This window comes from Dermacentor variabilis, chromosome 4 (genome assembly GCF_050947875.1).
Source record: "Dermacentor variabilis isolate Ectoservices chromosome 4, ASM5094787v1, whole genome shotgun sequence".
Classification (NCBI taxonomy): domain Eukaryota; kingdom Metazoa; phylum Arthropoda; class Arachnida; order Ixodida; family Ixodidae; genus Dermacentor; species Dermacentor variabilis.
The window spans coordinates 41,814,287-41,833,245 of NC_134571.1; the positions used below are offsets into that span (position 1 = coordinate 41,814,287).

Consider the following 18,959-nt stretch of genomic DNA (forward strand, 5'->3'; position numbering starts at 1 on the left):
TATATTAGAAAGCACCGTAGAATTTATTCAGAGATGGATTCGATCCAGCAACATTATCCGAATGACCGCCTAGAGCATTGCAGCCAGTCCAGTTGACTGAATTGAATGATGCTGTAGCAGCAGGTGGACGGGAAAAGCTTGTGTTCCATGGCAGCAGTGGTTCCCTCATCGGTGTCGTGCCATTTGGAGCCGTCGAGCACCAAGCAGAGGTCACAGTCTGAAACAAAATTGATGCAGCAAGGATCACTAGAGATAAAAATGCAGGTCATATAAGAAAAAAGGCCAGCGCAATAACAAGAGCTGTCATCATCATCATCAGAGTAAATTTAAGTACACTGTAGGGCAAAGACTTCTACCAGCGACCTCAATACTACGGCTCCATATTTACTAATTTAACATCTCTATATCTAATCCAATGCCACATTTGACTGTTTCTGTTCCCTTCGCAACCAGACTGGCGATAGAGCAGCAGGTTTAGTTTTAAGGATATCCCAACTTGAATATCAGCTGCCTGCATTTGTCCCAATTCCATACTGCCATCTTCCTATCTCTTAAGATTATGCCTTTCATTTTTCCATCCAACACTCGTTAAATGGTGCTTATGTTCCTTTCAAGTCTATCCGTTATCCTCCAAGTTTCCACCACATAGTTAGAATGCATTGATAATGTACGTATCCATAGGTTCTGCGACAACATTTTTGTTACAGACTTTATGCAATTTTATAACAAAACATGGCTTCCAAGATCATTACCTTTATAATGCTAAAGTGAGACATGTGCAAATTACAACCACTTAAGCGAAAACCTACACCAATAAGTGGTTCTCAAGCTTACGTGAAGAGCTGGGGAGGCAACACTTGGAGAAGGTGTTTCTTCAGGGTTTGTCATGCGTGGACGCTTCATTCGTTGAGGCGCTGGGCTGCATGAAAAACAAAAAAAAATAAAAATTAAGGAATTGCTATGTCTAAGGCAGGCACCAGATATTATACATCCTTACTGTGCTCAATGAGCATGGGTGCCAAAATGGCATTGCTGGCAAATGTTCTACACGCTGTCGTGTAATGACTGACATTTGCGCATCGAATTTCAGCTGCATCTTCTTTTTAGCGGCCCATTTCTCAGGTTTTCGTTATAGGCACAACAAACTTTGCCCTGCAGTAGCATATAGTGAGATAGTTCCCTATTTGCATGGCGAAGTAACAATTTTTCATTTCAGTGTTGCTAGCCTGAGAAAATACCTCTGGTTAAACAAAGAACCGCGCTCGAAGTATAACACATATTTTGCTGCCAAATTCACACCCATATATAGAAAAATGTGGCCACTATTCTGTCTTACCAACTTTGTGCAGCACAATGAAAGGTACAGGGCGCATCGCTTGATGCCAACTGAATGGAAGCTTGCCGAAAAGGATTTTCAGTGTACAGTGCGCCAGTCCTCCCTTCTCAGAAGGCACAATCGGCTTTCATTGCTGATTGGCTGAAGAGCCCTAGCCTTTGCAGTACTGCACAAAGTTGTTGAGCTGGAATTTAGGCACGTAGACTTTGCAAGAAAGCCAACCGCCAGACAGAGTTATGAGCTAGCAAGTGCACAAAGAAGGAAAACAGGCAATGGCACAAGAGGGTCTAACAGCAGCAGGAAAACTTTTCTGGGGACTTTGTCAAGTGATCAGCAAGGATCTTATGTGTGCTCTAATGCGGGACATAGCAGTTAAGCATACTGATGTCAGGCATTTACCTAGCATCTAATTGCTCTCTGCCAATGACAAACTGAAGGTTTCATAGTCTGCCGCGAAGCATTTTTTCCAGTTCGGTCAACACCATGTGGCAGCCGTATAGTAGCAGATAAAGGCACATTATTGCAACCAGTTTGTTATTAGTATAAAAAATGAGTTCAACAGTATGCAAAGAGAAAGTAGGCAACAGTAGAATGTTTCCTTTGCAAAACAGCCCACATATAAAAAAAAGAAATGTGAAATTCATGATGTCACACTGGCGTAACTGGCTCTGTCGTTTTCTGTGTGAAATTAAGAAAAAAAGGTGAACTTTGGTATTTATTTTACCCCTAAAATAATCTTTTCTGCCATATGAAAGAAACTGAGTTATGAAAGAACTCTTCACTTTACTGTTCCTTTAATATTTCCCTTGGGTGTCTCTTTGTACTCAAAGTTGGTGCTGCAGATGAAAGAGCAATCTGTTCTATGAAATCAATACTGCTTCTCACCTTTCTGCAAACGGACCATCATCGGCATTTGAGCTCGCAGAAGTGCTGCCTTTCCTCGCTTTGTGTTCAGCCCTGTGGAGCCTGTCCTTGAGGTGACTAACATCCCCTTCCAACGCACGTATGCGGGCCATTCTCTCTTTCGTCAGAACTTCCAAGCGGGCCACCGTTCTCCTTAAGTCGAGCGCCTCCTTGTTCAGCTGTGATCGGCTGTCCGTTACTGTCTGCAGTTGGCTGTTACATGAAAAGAAAGTACCAGCATGACTACAGCATACAAGGCTGAGGCTCTGGTGAGTGGGTGAAAATCAGTCAAGTGTATCTGTGTGCACTGCTGTAACGCCAGGGGAAATACAAAGAAATGGAAATGTCATGATGTTATGTCAACGTTGAGAAAAGCATGCACGAAAGTGCTGCAGTACAAACAGGTTTTAGAAGACTCGCCCCTCAAAATTACTCAGCCTATCAAAATAAGATTTTCCTGCAGACATTTGTGAGCACAAATTTTTTTAGCCTTCGAAGAACTATGGGGGCAAAATGTGAAAGCACCAGTGTGCTTAGATTTAGGTGCATATTAAAGAAAGCCAGGCGATTCAAATTTGTGGAGTCCCCCACTGCGGCATGCCTCATGATTAGATCATGGTTTTGGCACATAACACCCCATGATTTAGTTTTTGCCTTCAAAGAACTGAATTAAGCTATCATTGTACCTTATTTAGCCAAATTTGTGTGAAGAAACAGAGGTGTAAAGCTGAATAATTTAGAATTCCTTAAAATTTAGTGCCGGCCTCTGTGTCTGAACAAACATTGCATGATGTTCTCTTGAAACTACATTACAATGGAATAGTCATGCAAAGAGCTTTAACAACGAAATTTTATACAGTGTTGTCATTAGTGGTACCAAGACTTCTGAGCACACTGAGCAGACATCAAACCATGCGGCAGTTGCTATTGGCTTCTGCAATTGTGTCTAAGTCAAAGGTGCAATAAATGTTTTTCAGGCTGCGATAAGTGTGTCAACACCATAAAGACAAAAGATATATGCAGATCCCATGCACTATAGGAATCTATGTAAGCGAAGCTTTTCGTGCTGGATGCTTTGATTGACGATAATTAGCAGCAATGGTGAAGGCTAAAGCCCAATTTCTTCAACGTTCAAGCTAACACGAGAGTGGAGAGTTGAGGTTAACCGTTACTTTGCCTGTTACCACTGCTGATTGTCTGCATAGTACACAGAACACACAGGGAGAGGCATTGTTGTGAGCCATAATTTATAACCTCCGAGAGGGTTGAGCATTGTCATTGCCTCACATGGCACATCGCATTGTGGCAGAAGTATTAAACTTGAATTGGATTATGGGGCTGCGAGTGCCAAAACCACATTTGGATTATGAGGCTTGCCGCAGTGGCAGACTCCGGATTAATTTTGACACCGTGATGTTCTTTAACATGTCCCAAAATCTAAGTACACGTGCGTTTTCTATTTTGCCACCATCGAAATGCGGTTGCCACAATTGGGATCAAATCCACAACCTCTAGCAATGCCACAACCACAAGGGTAATCCAGCGGGCACAAAAGTGTTAATTTGACGGTTGACTGCTTCGGTAGTGTCTCCTGAACCCTGCGGTGCGCTTTAATTAGTGCAGCTCTTCACACCCTGAGTAAGTAATAATATTTGCATGGTTTTATTTTCAGAAATAGCAGCAACCTACCGGTTGCAATGGCTGTGGTACAGTAGTGGGGTTTTCTTGCCTTCTCAGGTCACCTCCCCCTCTCTTGTATGGGAACTGCCTCTCTCTCCTCTCTACAGTTTCTGCAATGCTTTTTAGGGGAGTCACGGATAATTACAGCTGTCAGGCGGCTAATGTGGCGACCCCCAGAGAGCTCCAGAGGGTACTGTGGGCATTCGACACGGCGGGGTGGAAAGAGTTTCTCAGGTCACCTTTCCTCTCTTACTCGTGCCTGCCATCTATATACATGCTCTCCCCTGACAAAAGCTTCGCTTTAAAAATTAAGCGATTATGATACTTCCTAGTGCGAAATTTGAGTGCAGCTCTATATGGGTCTTCATTTCACTATATATTGGCTGGTGCGGACAATCCGCCTAGTGCGGCATGTTACAAACGGAGCGAAGGGCGCATTCACACCGAAGGCGGGGCGGGCAAAGCGGCCAAGCGGATTTTCAACGTGGCGAGGCGGTGAGCGCCCTGTTCAGACCGGACAGCTTGCCTGGCGGCCGCGTCGCAGGGAAGGCAGAGCATCCATCGTTTTCGTGACACACGTGTCGCCATCTCTTGGCACCGTTTGTCCGTCCTCAACACGCGCGCGAGCGAGCGAGCGTCCTCGCCGCGCCACCGTCGTCTGGCCGCTTGCTAACCAGACACAATCAAATGTTACCCGATGCTATGTGACAAGAGATAAGACAGATACAAGAATCAAAGCATTGGCATGACCCATTCTCTCTCGTTCTTGCAAGGCGGGTCGAACCCACCAGCGGCGTTGGCAGGCTGTCTTGGCGCGATTCACAGCAGCCGCCGCACACGGACCTCTGTTCACGCAGCGCTTTGGCGAATAGACGACGCGTAGAGTGTTCGGCAGCTGCCGCCACGTTAGCAATAGGTCCCCGATTTCGCGCCGCTACATCCGACAAGAACAAATCTTAGAGGTCAGACAAGCCAGCCCCCATTGTTCGTTGAAACGTCGGTAGTCCTAGCGCCAACGCATACCAGAAGACTCGCAGTGTTGCCAAATTCGATCCACGTTGATAGCGCCGAATGCGGGGTCACCACTCTGCGTACGGCTAGGGCTGAAGGCGAGCTCCGGATCTAGCCCCACATAGGATCCGTACTCCCCAACCCGTAGCGCGGGAATCGCTGCCACGTCGGGTTCGAACGAACAAGGCAACCAGCGGCGTCGACTGTAACTACGTTTATTGCTACCAGCAAAATAGAACACTGGCAGAGGAAAGCCCTCTTTGTAATAAGTAATAATAGGCTGGCCTCGTTGCCCGGGATAGTCAGGCAAGCGAGGTCACTCACGGGTTCCGGCAAGTACTCCAGTGCAGCAGGTTAGGGGTCCGGCGTCCGAGAGAGTCTCCCCCGGTGGCGCTGTTTTGTACCTTTTTATCCTTGCGAGAGGAATGTCCTCCTCGCCCGTCAGATACCTTCTCGTGAGTCGGGGAGGAAGGGTGCGCGAGAGCGAGGGAGAAGCGCGAGAGGGCTAAATAGGAGAGGGCGTAGTGCGCCTCTCCCCAACTTAAGGCCTGGCTGTACTTTCTCCCTTTGAGTACGTCACGCAAAAGAGGCTCACAGAAATTCCGTGCAGCGTGCTACAAAGCTACGAGCGGCGCACCTGTGTTGAAAATGAGACGCGGAAGACCGAGTAGGCGACAACGGTGATAATTCGATTAGTTCCGGGAACCCTGCCGCTCCTTGGATCGTTTCGGGGTTAGAAAAGTCCTGGCATGCTGCGACATGTTTCCGAGCGCAATTTTTTTTCTGGACATGAACCGTGCATGTAGTCCCAGTGCTTGTGTTGTCATTGCGGTTGTGTGTCCGGCAAGCCTTCATTGCCGCGGAATGTGGATTACGTTCATGCCAGGATATGCCTAATAAGTGCTGCGTGCCCGATTGCTGGAGCAGTTACTAATCGGGGCCGAAAAATCATGCGTTCATGTTTCCGCAAGATCAATGACAGAATATTGGGTGCTAATGCTAACGCGAAGAGAAAAGCTGGAATTCTGCGGAATAAGGCAGCTGTTTCTTTGTAAATAGTTGCAAGAATGTTTTGTATCTCCATTGCTAAACTCATTTGCAGTGTTGTAAATATGTGGACTGCGGTACTGTATGTAATAATGCCTCGAAAGCGAAATAATTCGTTTAGAGCTCAATCTATACTGGAATAAATACATGTGTCCCGAATGTGAAGAAGGGCACACCAGTGAAGTTGTCATGAGATATGTGTTATTGTGCAGTGGTAACATTTCGTTGAACTTTTGTGGATACATGAAGGGCAAACTCTTTGACGCCGACGATAAATCAAGGCAAAGAAGCTACTCTGAAGAAGAGGGCAGCACTGTCACTTTTCAATATAAGCCATGCTCCCTGTCATCATTTACCAGAAATTCGTTCTCAATCCTCAGGTAGAACCATTTCATTTTTTATGTACGGGCTTTTTAATAATGCAGCGTGTAAATATTTTTGCATAAACAATCTTGGAACGCCCTCTGTTCTCTGCGGGCCATCTGCTCAACTATGCCTAAAAAAACAATAACTGCGCTCAGGTTAACGTTGCCCATAAGGGCGCGATCCCTTCATTCAACCCGTTTCCCCGGGCACGCCGCTGGCCTCTTCTCTGTGACGTCACTCGCTGAGCACTAGGGCCTTCTCTTGTCTTAGTGGTCTAGGTGGCGTTGCTCTCGACATTATTTTCTGGGCGAGGAATTACGGAGTCGCCATCTCTCGGAAGCGCCTCCCTTGCGTAGTTTGAGGGATAACGCGGCGCGATACTCATAAGTTTGGCTTACGGCGCTCAATAAGAACACTACGCGGCAGCCCTCCTGGACATATCTCTAAGTACTCTCAACACGGAAACGGAGGGAAGTTTTTTACTGTCAAAATAATAATCGTGAGCAAACTGAAAGCATATAATCATTTATAGACGCTATCTCTTTACCGAATATGTACTGTGAGCACCACTGCGCGCGGTCGCCGCGATGGAGTCTCCCGAATCGGCTTCTTGCGTGAAAGGTAGGCAATAGGCAAACGCTGAGAGTAAACTATCTGAAATATGTTCCTATAATGGGCTGTCTGTATAACCGAATGGAGCATATCAGAATGGAGCCTCAACGCAGCGAGTGCACGGGTTCGCAGCGACCGACTGCGCGTCTGCATGCATGTCCGCGCACAATGTTTTAAAGCGATAGCTCCACTTGCCGCGAACTTGCGATTTCGCCGTGGCCGTGCTCCGAGGAGGCACATTACGTCACACTGCGTTCCTCGTCGTTGCGCTCGCCTCCGCTTGCTTCGCCAGCTGCGTCGCATGCCTGATAACATGACGGAGGATTGAAAAGGAGAGCTAGCGTGCGCCGCAACCAGTTGAGGCGGCAGTACGCACGGCGACAATTCTGAAAGCAGGAGGAGGCATGGAATCGACATCGGAACGGGATGAAGAGGAAACGAATCGCCCAGGAAACAGACTAACAGCGCGCCGAACGACTGGCTAAACGCCCTAACATAGCTAGACAGCCAGACTAACCTTGACTTGCAGTCAAGATTAACCAAGGCTAATGATGCTATTCCTTAGCTTTCGCTACGTATATCCTGGCATAGCCGAGCTAAGCCACTGCCCATTTTTGCTTTCGCTGCGGGCGCGTTTTCGTGCCGTGCCGTGAGCTTTAGACCGCAGAATATGAGCATTTGACAGTACACAAGCAACCATTGTTGCGTGGACGCTATCAGAGCTGTTTAAAAATAATTTCGTTACAGAGTGAGAGACTTCGATGCCTACGGCGACTGTGATGTGCCGTCGCGACGATTCAGTCTCTTTTTCTTGTAAATTCTTGGACGTTTCAATATTATTTCTCAAGTTGCGTCGCACTGCATGTTTATCGGTCTTCTCAGCGTGCGATTTCCCGCTGCTTATTTTTCGTAATCCAGTGCGTTAATTCACAACAAAAACATTACCATGTGTCACGCCTTTTTCTGATGTGCTTCTTACCGCTCCCCTTCCATTCCAGTGAACTTACCAGAATCAAGCATCAGCAAGTTCGTAGACCAAATAAAGCGTCATGACATTAGCCGGGCAGCGGGCGTGGACGGGCGTCTCAGTGCGCGTTTTCTGCCCTTACCGAACATCGCAGTCCCGACGCCGTAGCAGAAATCTTCTGCGCGTCTGTGCTTGCTGCATGACCGCGTTCTAGCCGATGGCTGTTTGCCGGTTCTAATTTTCCCGACCGAAGCTTCACGCAGCTTCTTGTCCCGCGGCTATGTGTGAATAAGGCTGACACCTGGCTCCGTTGCGTACGGCCGGCACTGAGCAGTAGCCTACCATGCTGCACGCCTCAAAAATCAGCCACTACCTATTATAGTTATTTCAAATGCTGTCAAGCAGATACCCAAGGCGGGAAAACCTCACCACTTAATCAGAACCACAGCGCAGGTGGGACTTTAAGCTTTCGTTTTCAGTTTCGGCGCTTCCGAAGCAGCCGACGCGGCCGCTGCATCCACGTGATCCCTCATACCGCGTCACGCTGACGGTGGCGCCAGCTTTTCCAGTGGTGGAGCTCGCCCCCAGGAGATGGGCGCGTGTGCTCCCCATAACCCAGTGATAAACACCGGGGCCGCACGTTTCAGCTTCGCTGGTTAACCATCTGCACGGGTGGCTTGGGCGGTGATTTTTCTCTTTATTTCCTTCACTTCGTCCTGGCTAACCCAGGAGCCCGTTCAAGGGCGCTGCCTTGTGATGCGGGTGGGAGCGCAATCACGTGGTATTGGTCATATTTCGCAGGATTTATTTATCAGTCGGAAAAAATTTGTGCGTTGCTGAAAACACCGCAGTATGTCCCTTGGCTGTGCCTACAAATGCCTCATTGACACTTTGATAATTATGATAGTACATCTCGAGTTAGATAATTCCAATTAACTGAATCTCAGTAATGAAAAAATTACGGGCAGCTGCTCCACTGCACTAGAAACAATATGCACTAGGTTTTGAGTAATGCATTTTTTAAAAAATCTTGGTGCATGATAGTTAATTGGGACACTCTGTGTATGTTTATGACCTCTGCATGCAAGCCATGTTTCCATCCCTAATAAATGTTGTAAAATTATTAGAAGTTTTTTAACGAGTCCTTATCTTTGCTTACTGTAAAGATAAGCGATACTGAGACACGTATCATTCACGTGTTTTTCACACCCCGTTGATAAAAGACTGTGCCGAAGGGATCACTAACGCCTAAAGTTTCTTTTTTTTTTTTCAGGGCCAAAAGAAGCACGCATAGCATTTTGAAACGAAGTGAACATACAACATATTCATTCTCTAGGAATAAGCTGTCTATTCCTTTAGAAATAATTGTTAACTGGCTACCTCCTTCTCTTTAAAGATATAATAAAGTTTATCCTGTGTATATAGTTAAATATATATTGTGTATGTGCATGGTTTTTACAGTGGAAATTTAAAACAATGTTGAAGGGAGAAAATACGGATGACGCAGCCGCAGCTGATACTGCTAATGCGCTTGTTCTCCTATTGTCAGGATTTGTAGAAATGAAGCAAAGTATGAATTAAAATCCGTGCACGTCCGCGACAATGATGCTGTAAGCTATTAGCCACAATAACATATTTAAGTGAAATGGTCGAGGCTAGTCAAAAGAAACCTCAAATGACGTGGGTGAGAAAACTCTGGTAATGACAAATTGAGTATGTGGGGGGGGGGTCTCCAGCCCCGGAGTCCCCCCCCCCTCCGTTTTCGGCGCCTATGCTGCCAGGTGTACAACAATGTCTATATATACGTATACTGCGTACCGTTCTTTGGCGTGTAGGCGAGCCTGAAGGGCTATGTTCTCCCTGCGGAGGTGTCTCTTATCCCTGAGCTCTTCTCTCAGGCCCCTCAGCTGCGTCCTCAGGTGGCAGTTCTCGCGCAGCGAGTTCACGTACTTGGCGTTGTACGTTCGCGCAACGCCTTCGATCTGGCGCATGCTGCTGCGTAGCGCGACGGTCGCCTCCTGCTGCCTCCTCTCAGCGACAGCGGCCGCTTCCAGCTGTGACCTGGCCTCGCCTAGTTCACGCTGGAGCAGCTGCAGTGGACCGCCGTCGTTGCCAATGCAACCTCCGGGCAGCACGTCCGCTGCGTCCAGGAAGAGCTTCACAGTCCCATGCGCACGGAGCGGCTTGCGACAGGTTGGGCAGCTCCTGGACGCTGCCAGCCAGCGCTGCAAGCAAGCCTCGTGGAAGACATGGCCGCACTCGGTCGCGCTCACGCTGTTCCTGCCGCTACTCGAGTCGCTGCTGCTGCCGGCCTGAATGGTGTCCATGCAGATGCAGCAGGTCGTCCGCATAGCTGACCAGCGCGACACGCTTGGCGACGATCAGGTCGGCAGATCAGGTCGGTAGACCCGGCAGACCCACCGGGTCGGCAGACCCTCCAGTGCGGTCAGCAACGGCCGACTGGACGGTTGAGCGCCGAGCCTAGTGGGTCAGTTTGAAAGAAAGCGCGTTGTCACGTGCCCGGTGTGCCGCACTCTCGTGCCTTCGTCGTCGTCCTCGCAAAGCTCGTGTGATGCGCTGCTCGATCGCGAGCTCGTAGTTCTGAGCTGTGCCCCAACAGGCAGCTTGCAAGAGTGAAAACTATAGGTGACAGTTGTCGTCCCCGTCGCATGGACAGGAAAATGAGTTATTGACAATCGTCTTGATCACCAAGCATAATATACGCTGGAAATTTCGGTTCATCTGAAGGGTACACTTTGTACTATATCTGTCGATGTTTTGACCAACCATAGATTAAGCCGTTAGTTCTTGATGGAATTGACTTTCTGGACATCTGTGCCACATTTCAGTGGAGAAGCGATGCAGGTAGCTCCGTCCTTAGTTTGGATGAAAAAAATCCGAGTGCGATCGAGAGGTCAATGACCGAAGGTGGCACCACCGGCGTTGTGATGGAAAACGCCACGTGGTCACGCAAGTTTATGGGTTTCACCACAACTGCAAAGGTGCTGCGCAGAAAGCTGTTCCTGAAATCGAACCATATTTCGCTCGTGACGTCAAAGAAAGCCCGCAAAACACAAGAAAGTGCCGCGCGACTAGTCACGTGGCATCTTTCGCGTGCGTTTGTGAGCTTCTTTCATGCTTGGAAAAAGTTTTTCTGTAACGCGTCTCTAGAGCTACAGAAATATAGATAGGGAATTTTTCATGATGGCCTACAATTTTCTGATTGACAATTTTGATCTGATTAATGGGAGAAGTTGATCAGCTAATAGTAAATAATTATGTAATTGGGCGAATTACAAAAAAAATTGCCTGACTTGCCCCAAGCAACGTGGCACCCTCATATTTTTTTAAATTTTGGCACAAATTACGTGGGACATCCCTTATATGTGTGTGTAGTTCATTTTTATTGAGGTACAGGGGACACTCCATGGCGCTAGAGGAGTAAACGGGGGGAGGGGGGGTGCAGGAGAAATTGCTGGGGGTCGGTCGTACCCCTTTTAGCCACCCCTGGTGGCTTAGGTTGTACTGAAATTTGCGTCTTCACATTAAGAATGAGGGCTACATTCCGTTTGAAATGTGTCGGTATGACATTAAACAGCATAGCTCACAAAATTTCAGTCAACAGGTGCGTCTGCTAGTAACTTGTACGAAGCTACATGGTGATCAGTAGTAACCAGTATTAAAATGGCATCAGCATCACACAATTACAAATGTGAATCATGTTGCCAACTCATGTAAAAAAAATTGCAATTCTTATTTCTGCTGAAACAAGTGCACACACTAATTGTTTAATGCAACATTGTACTTAATGTCATGGAAATTGGTGTAGACCCTCCAATTTTCTTATCATATTCTCAGTGTCATGGGCTGTTTTTTGCAGTAGCTTGCACGTGATAAACTCCACATATCTCCCAAATCTTGTGAATAATACAGGCAACTTAATCTTCAGAACTGTACCACTAAATTTATATTCACATATATACAAGCAGATTGTCACCAAAAGTTTAGTGTCTGACTTAATGAAATTTCGCAGTTGCCACAATATTGCTATCCTACCATTATGTATTCTCAACACTCTTCACAAAACCATGCACTCCTTCACGTGCAGTTCACCATTGAGGTCACCAGTGCAGGCTCGCCATGCAGCACACCAAATAAATGAGCTTAGTTATAACAAGCCTACATGCCCCTGCTATCGTTTTATTGTCATTTTCTTTGTTGAGTGGCCTTTCTGCACTGCTGCCGTCATTTGTCCATAGGAGGTCAAGTGGGGATTCAGGTGTCCTCACTGCAGTGAATGACCATCAAGCCCTTGGAGCCTTTGACGTTGATGCGCAGTCCACACTAATACCCGCACTACAGTTAAATTTCGATATAAAGAAGTCGGTAAAATCGGCAATTTGCTTCGTTATATCGAAAAGTTGTTATGTTGAAATTCTATATTTTATACCAATAAGTAAAGCCACCGATGAATTTTTCGCACACGCGCAAGGGGCCGCAATATTTATCGAACTATCGGGCAATCGGAAAAAGCAAATTTTTATTAGAAAAGTTCGCCGACGATTACGATACTCCTTAAGAGAAATTTGACCGCAGCTCTGTACGTGTTTTCATTTCGCGATATATTGGCTGGCGCGGACAATCTGTCTCATGCGGCACGTTTCAAATGGAGCGAAGTGTGGTGCAGCTGTCTCGCTAATCGGGAGATCGCGAGAGGCAGCGCGTGGGTGACGCGTGGGCGCGATTCACAGCAGCCGCCGCAGACAGACCTCTGCTCATGCAGCACTTTGTTTCCATAGAGACGACACGCTACTCCGTCGCAAAGCCCGTCTTGCGCGGCACTGCGCTTCTCACGCTTTCGCCATACCCTCCTCCTCCGCTTGCTGCACACTCCTCCTCCAGTTTCCTCCTGACGCGATCTCATTGCTGTCGCAGTCTTTTATGCCCTGCTGCGCTCGTTCCCTCGGTTACGAGGACGCCGACGCTCGCCGCAGGAACAGATGCCTGAGCTGCGCTTTAAAAACCATATTTTGTTGAGTTTGAGAGTTGGCAACGAGATACGGTTTCATGCCATGCCTACGATATCCACATCGGCGGTACGAAGCGAAGCCAGCCACGCTTTCGCGTCCACTCCGCCCCCCCCCCCCCGCGGCTGACAGTGTTGCCCGCAAAAGGACGACGATATCGTGAAAAGCGCCGGCAGCGAATGCTTCGTCTGCCTCTCGCTTCAACGCATCTCCGAAACTCGAGATTCCGCAACCTCAAGCACTACACGCGCGGGAAGACGTTGCCACGCCCTGAACTCGCCGTCTTTGCATACGCGACAGAAATTGCCCACAGATAGGGCGCGCGGGCTGTGCATGCGCTCAGCCACGCGGACAACTATGCGCAGCCACGGCCGCACTATACAACGAGGCGCACGCCAACCTGCTCTCCACTCCCACCCGCACTCGCATGCGCCCTGCCCTAGCGGATTAGTCGCAAAACGTTTTGGAAGGGACGCCCGCGCGCGGCCGCGCTATGGTGGCTAGGCGCGCGGCCAGATATCGGGGGGAAAGTACCCCGAAAAAAAAGAAAGCGCTTGGAGGCGCGCTGTTGCAAACGCTCGTGCCATGTACCTCGTTGAAACTCTACTAGTAGCTCGACGTCGGTGCGGTGCCGAATACGTGCGTAAGACTGCAACTCCACTTTGAAACAGAAACGGGCCAGGGCTCAATTGGTCCGAACTGCATCGTGGACCACGTAGTTGCCGCCTTGCATTGACGGCTGTCAAATTTATCGATAAACCACTGCGTTACACTTGGGCGACACTTCAAAAACACATTGCTGACGCAGTCTTCTTGCAGCGTCGGCCCACTGTTGCAGGTGGTGGCAGCGCATGCCTGACTTCATGTACTGTTTTAAGGCGTGGTAGCATTGGGTCGATACGAGACCGACAAGACGCTGACGTCGACGATTGGCCGACTATTCAGCACTGTGTCACTGAGACCATTTCATCGTAATAGGCCGACAACGACGCAACCGATGGGTGCGAGTTGTCATATAGCGCGACGGGCTTTCGTGTCGAAAGCATCGACAAAATCAGCGTGCCGACAGTGATAGCGCTTGATTGAACCCTGCGTGATCAGCCGTCGAACCGGCAACACGATAGCTGCAGCTCATTCACTTGTACATATAATTATTCGCGCTCAAAATTTGTCGACATGTCTTCGAAGTTGAAATGCACGAGCTTCAGTCCTCTCAAGCCGTGCGCGTGAAGTTTGAGTCAATGTTGATCCTGTTTAGCGAAGTTTGGGTTAGGCCTGACCCCGTCGAATTCGTGCACGCGCTACCGATGGAGCTGGACTTAAAATAAGCAGTTCCTTTCGTAAAGAAACCGCTCTTATAGTTAGGTTGCGGCCCTATAGTGATTTGATATCTACTCTTCATTTCGCACGGCACGTACACAGTAAGCGGCAAGCGGCGACACAGCGCTGTGCCAACATCTTGTACTTTGGTCACCGATTCCCGTAAATGGCGGGTCTGTGTGTGTTGTTATGCTGACATTTATTAATTCCAAAGAAGCATTGTTTACCTCTGCGTCAAACAGGAAAGAGACAGCGCATTCGATACAGCAGCATAAACTCGCTCAGTTGCCAACGGTGTCAGCGATGGCATCCGCCTTTTCACGAGAGAACTGCACGGCAAATAAGTGGGGGGGGGGGGACTTATGCCGAGCACAGTTGTCTCTAATAATACTTCATAGCACGCGCAAACTGTAAGTATGGTGAAGTTAAACAAAACCGAGAATCAGTAGTAACAGCCCGTAATTTATATGTGTATTGATCAAAGTTGCTGTTGTTTAAGGGACTCGGCCGCTCATACGGACTCGTCTGTATGTTTTGCTACGTTTTGAGATTATTTCACATCAGCGATGCGCATCAGCGATGTATAAACATACAATAACCGAAGCTAACAGCGATATGAAGCTGTAGATGTCAACAAATTCACCGCTTTAGCAAATCCACGTGTAAGGCTGCGCTCGAAGGTTCCTTGAATTTGCGAAATGTTTATTGAATGGGTAAAAGGAATACAAAAAGCGATGTGCAATCGCAGACATCAGCTACAACGAACTAAAGGCAGCCGTGTCGGCAGACGGAACTCAGCGTGCCTTTATCAGCAGCGCTGTTACCACAACAGCGCACTTGGGCATGTTCACCTACTATACTCGATGGGTGAACGACATGCTGCCCCGGAGAAACCAATAATAATTAATCGCGATTTACGAACCGCACAACCGACGCACACTCAACATGGGCGCAGGTACACAAATCAACAGGCGAAATCTCCGACACCCTTCCAAAACGTTTCCAGCGGCGTGCGTCAGAGGGCAGCACAGGAACATGAAAGAGGCGGATTTACCGCCAGCTCGCTCCCCTCTCTCTCTTCCCACTTGCTTGCGCGGGAAGACGGCGCTCAAGTCACCATACGTCTCGGCTCACCCTCGCACCAAAAGTAGGGCACAAAAGTACCAAAAGCGTACAGCGCCCGGGGCACGATAAGATCTTATCGCGCTTCGATTTTATATAGAACATGACGCTGCTCCTCTTAGGTGGTCGCGCTCGGTCGTGCGGTGCGCTATTTGAGGTGCGCTTGCAAGCAGCCGCTTGTGATTCAGCCATTGGACCATCCGCGTCCGCGGAGGTTTCCATTTATTGTTGCAGTATTACAGCGAAGCTGTTAGCCTCTAGTTGGTCGGGATTTTTCGTGTCCGTCAGCAGAAAAAGAAAACCGAAAAAAATTGCATACTAGCTCCTTTGAAATTAGGCATACAGCACACCAGCTCAGTATTTATTTCAATAAAGAAAAGCACAAAACAAGCGTCAAAACCGCATGATGGATGACAAGGCGCCTGTGAACAATGCGAGGCACGTTCCTCCTCCTCGCGTGTTTCCTGGTAAAGATTACGGTTGCATAAGCTGCTCCGGTGGGAAAGGGGCAACAGCAACATACGAATCAGTGAGTGACGTCACCAAACTTCATATATAAAAGGGACACCTGCTTAGCAATTGATCCAGTTCATTGCAGGACTGCTATGTACTCATAAGCAAAATTACACCCCAATGGCGTACCAACTAATTCTAGAGTAGGGGGGGCAAACCGCAGAAGTTCTGATCTCTCTCTCTCTCTATATATATATATATATATTGCAAATTACTATTACAATAAGTGAAATAGCCTGTAAATGCTTCGGTCAGCTATATTTATATTTAACAGACAGGTGGTGGTGGGGTAAACATTTATTTCACTTATTTACAGAGAGAGTTGAGGACGACCATAAGGGCTGGCCCCTTACAAAATCCAGGAGGAGTCCCTAGTCCGGGACTCCTGTGGCCTCCGCGGCAGCTCGGGCCCTAGCCACGAGAGCTCTTTGGCTCTCTAAGGTAGAGCAGCCGAGCAGGGCAGCCTCCCAGCTCTCTTGGGTGGGTGGGGGGGGAAGGGGAAAGGTAAGCCGGGTTCAGGGACCTATTTATCAATCACACATGGTGAACCATGGGAGCCCGAAAAGTGACCTGAATTTGCATTTATCTCTTGCAACTATATTAAATCTCAAGATGACACAGGGACAAAAGGCAATGAGTGCCCCACAGTGGTCTCGGATGCCGCCCAGTAGCAGCAGTACAGCGTACATAAAAAAACGCACATTTGCTACGAAGAATTTCAATTAAACAAATAATTGTACTTGCTGTTTAAGTCTACAGTGTGAATTCATCGCTAGTTTAGGTAATGGTATTGTCGAGGTTATACGCAACGACGTACAATCAACATAAATTACTAGCTATATTCACAAAAAAATAAAAAATTGACTGGCCATCCCGGCCTTGCATGCGACTCGCCATCCCGGCCCTGCGACAGTAGATGTCCAGTGAATCTGTTGAAAACTACCGCAACTGCTGAGGGGGGTATGCAATGATTTATTGGTTTATAATGCCCCCCCCCCCCCACACACACACTCAATTTCCGCTAGATTTGATATCTGTTGAGTTGACCGTTCTTCCAGGGTAACAGGATAAATTCTTTGTTCGCAAAACACATTCATAAAGCTCCGGATAGCTTACATGCGTAATGTACTACAAATGTCACGCTTAGTGCCCTATCTTTGAAGTTTACGTGCATATTACCCATAACGCACCTTTTATTTTCGCCAAATATAAACAAGATATCTTGTTTAGTTCACCGAGGACATCACTGAAACTAAGATGCAACATGTTATGACCCCTGAAAATAGGGAAAGAAAAACTACGGCCCATTAATTATTTGCAACGTTTCTAGCCAGACCAGGAGTGTAAAAATTTAGTCGCACATTAGTTACCATGTTCCCCCACCTCTTTCCACAAAATATAAACCTGTTGTAAACTACAGTTATGTCGGGACACTGGGAAGCATAGCTGATAGCGGCCGCTTCACACGCTCTGACACTTCAGTAAGTAATTTTTTACAAAGGCTGTGTTTGTTCCAACCGAATTTACCATCTCAAAGAGAGTTTCCATAGTGTACGACCAATTTCCCCTAAATTTGGTGTTGGCGGCTTTTATAGTTCTGCCAGAGAAGTGGGCTCAATCTTTCCCCGCTCATTAGACACACTCATAACACCAGAGTGCTTGCACATGTAACTTATTGCAAAAGACCCAATTACCCATTTATTTTGAATGTCACCTCCACATAACCCATTAACTTGTCCTTACAGTCACCAGATATAACGAAGCTGCCTCCGTTAGTTCAGTGAGGACACCAGGAGAAACTAATGTACAACGCATGAAAAATTAAAAAGAAAGAATATGAGGGTTCAATAGTTATTCGTAACGCTTCTAAATACATGACCCATTGCACATAAAATGCTGCCGATTCCTTCAAAGTATAAAATATCTGAAACGCAGAGTTCTCTTGGGACATTGGGAAACCTATAGCTAATAGCAGTAGCATGATACTTTCGAACACTTGTTTACAATTTCTTAACACTGTATTTGATCGACACGTATTTACCATCGCACATAAACTTGGCATATTATTCCCCTTATGTTCGCAAAATTTGACCTCGGTTGTAGCACAGGCATCTCAGGCTAGTAACACTACCACTTGCATACATATTCTACTGGAAAGTGCGCATTTCACCCACCCATTTGGAACATCGCCTACGCATTATTTATACCATGCCCCTAACTTTCCCTAGACATAAACAACATGCCTCGTTTAGCTCACTGAGGACACAGCAGAAACAAATTATGAATCTCGTAATATCCCCTTCAGTCACCACGTACATGTTTGTGAACGCAACTTATTTTTGCCGTTGCCGTGCAGTGGTTGCAAGGAGTAGACAATGAACAGTAAGTTTTAAGTAAATCAAACGTTCTGCTTTCTTAAAGTACACCAGTTTCACTTCTGAGTGAAATGTATTGCTTCACACGACCGCTTTCATGAAGGCACTACCATCTTGTGCCCCCTAAACTAAAACTTTCTAATGACAGCGTCGTCCCATTGCGGGCAACGCTATTAGCCGCGCGGGCGGAGTGCACGCGAAAGCGTGGCTGGCTTCGCTTAATTCGTACCACCGATGTGAAGATATCGTCTACATGGCATGAAACCGCATCACTTGTCGCCGACTCCCAATTTTATCAAAATGAATTGTTTTCTCATTCAGATTTACTTTTTTCGATTGTCAGATCATTTGGAAAATTCTGCGGCCCCTTTCCTTTTAAAACTCAATTGGCGACTGTACTATTCGCATAAAAGTTCAAATTTCAATATAACGAAATTTCGATATAATGAAGCAAATTGCTGACTTTACCTACTTCGTCATATGGAGGTTTAACTCTATATCATTCTTACAAAATGGGATTCAGCTACAGCCGCCATCCTCCTGGCTCAATTGCAACGTTTAAGCACTGCACAATATACCGTCTGGCCAAAAAATTTATCTCCTATATTGCATCTATACATTAGACAGAACTGCTGTTGGGAGAGTGGCAAAAATTTGGCAAGAAATCATGATGGTTTTCA

General features: G+C 47.2%; 1 protein-coding gene across 1 annotated transcript; it reads right to left on the reverse strand.

The window, feature by feature from the left end:
- Positions 1-10,288, reverse strand: LOC142578994 (uncharacterized). The gene is made up of 4 exons (XM_075688759.1): positions 9,741-10,288; positions 2,222-2,452; positions 835-919; positions 1-217 (listed from the first exon to the last, which is right to left on the reverse strand). The coding sequence occupies exons 1-4, from the start codon at positions 10,271-10,273 to the stop codon at positions 5-7; spliced, it is 1,062 nt and encodes a 353-aa protein (XP_075544874.1). The 5' UTR covers positions 10,274-10,288; the 3' UTR covers positions 1-4.
- Positions 10,289-18,959: the final 8,671 nt, after the last annotated feature.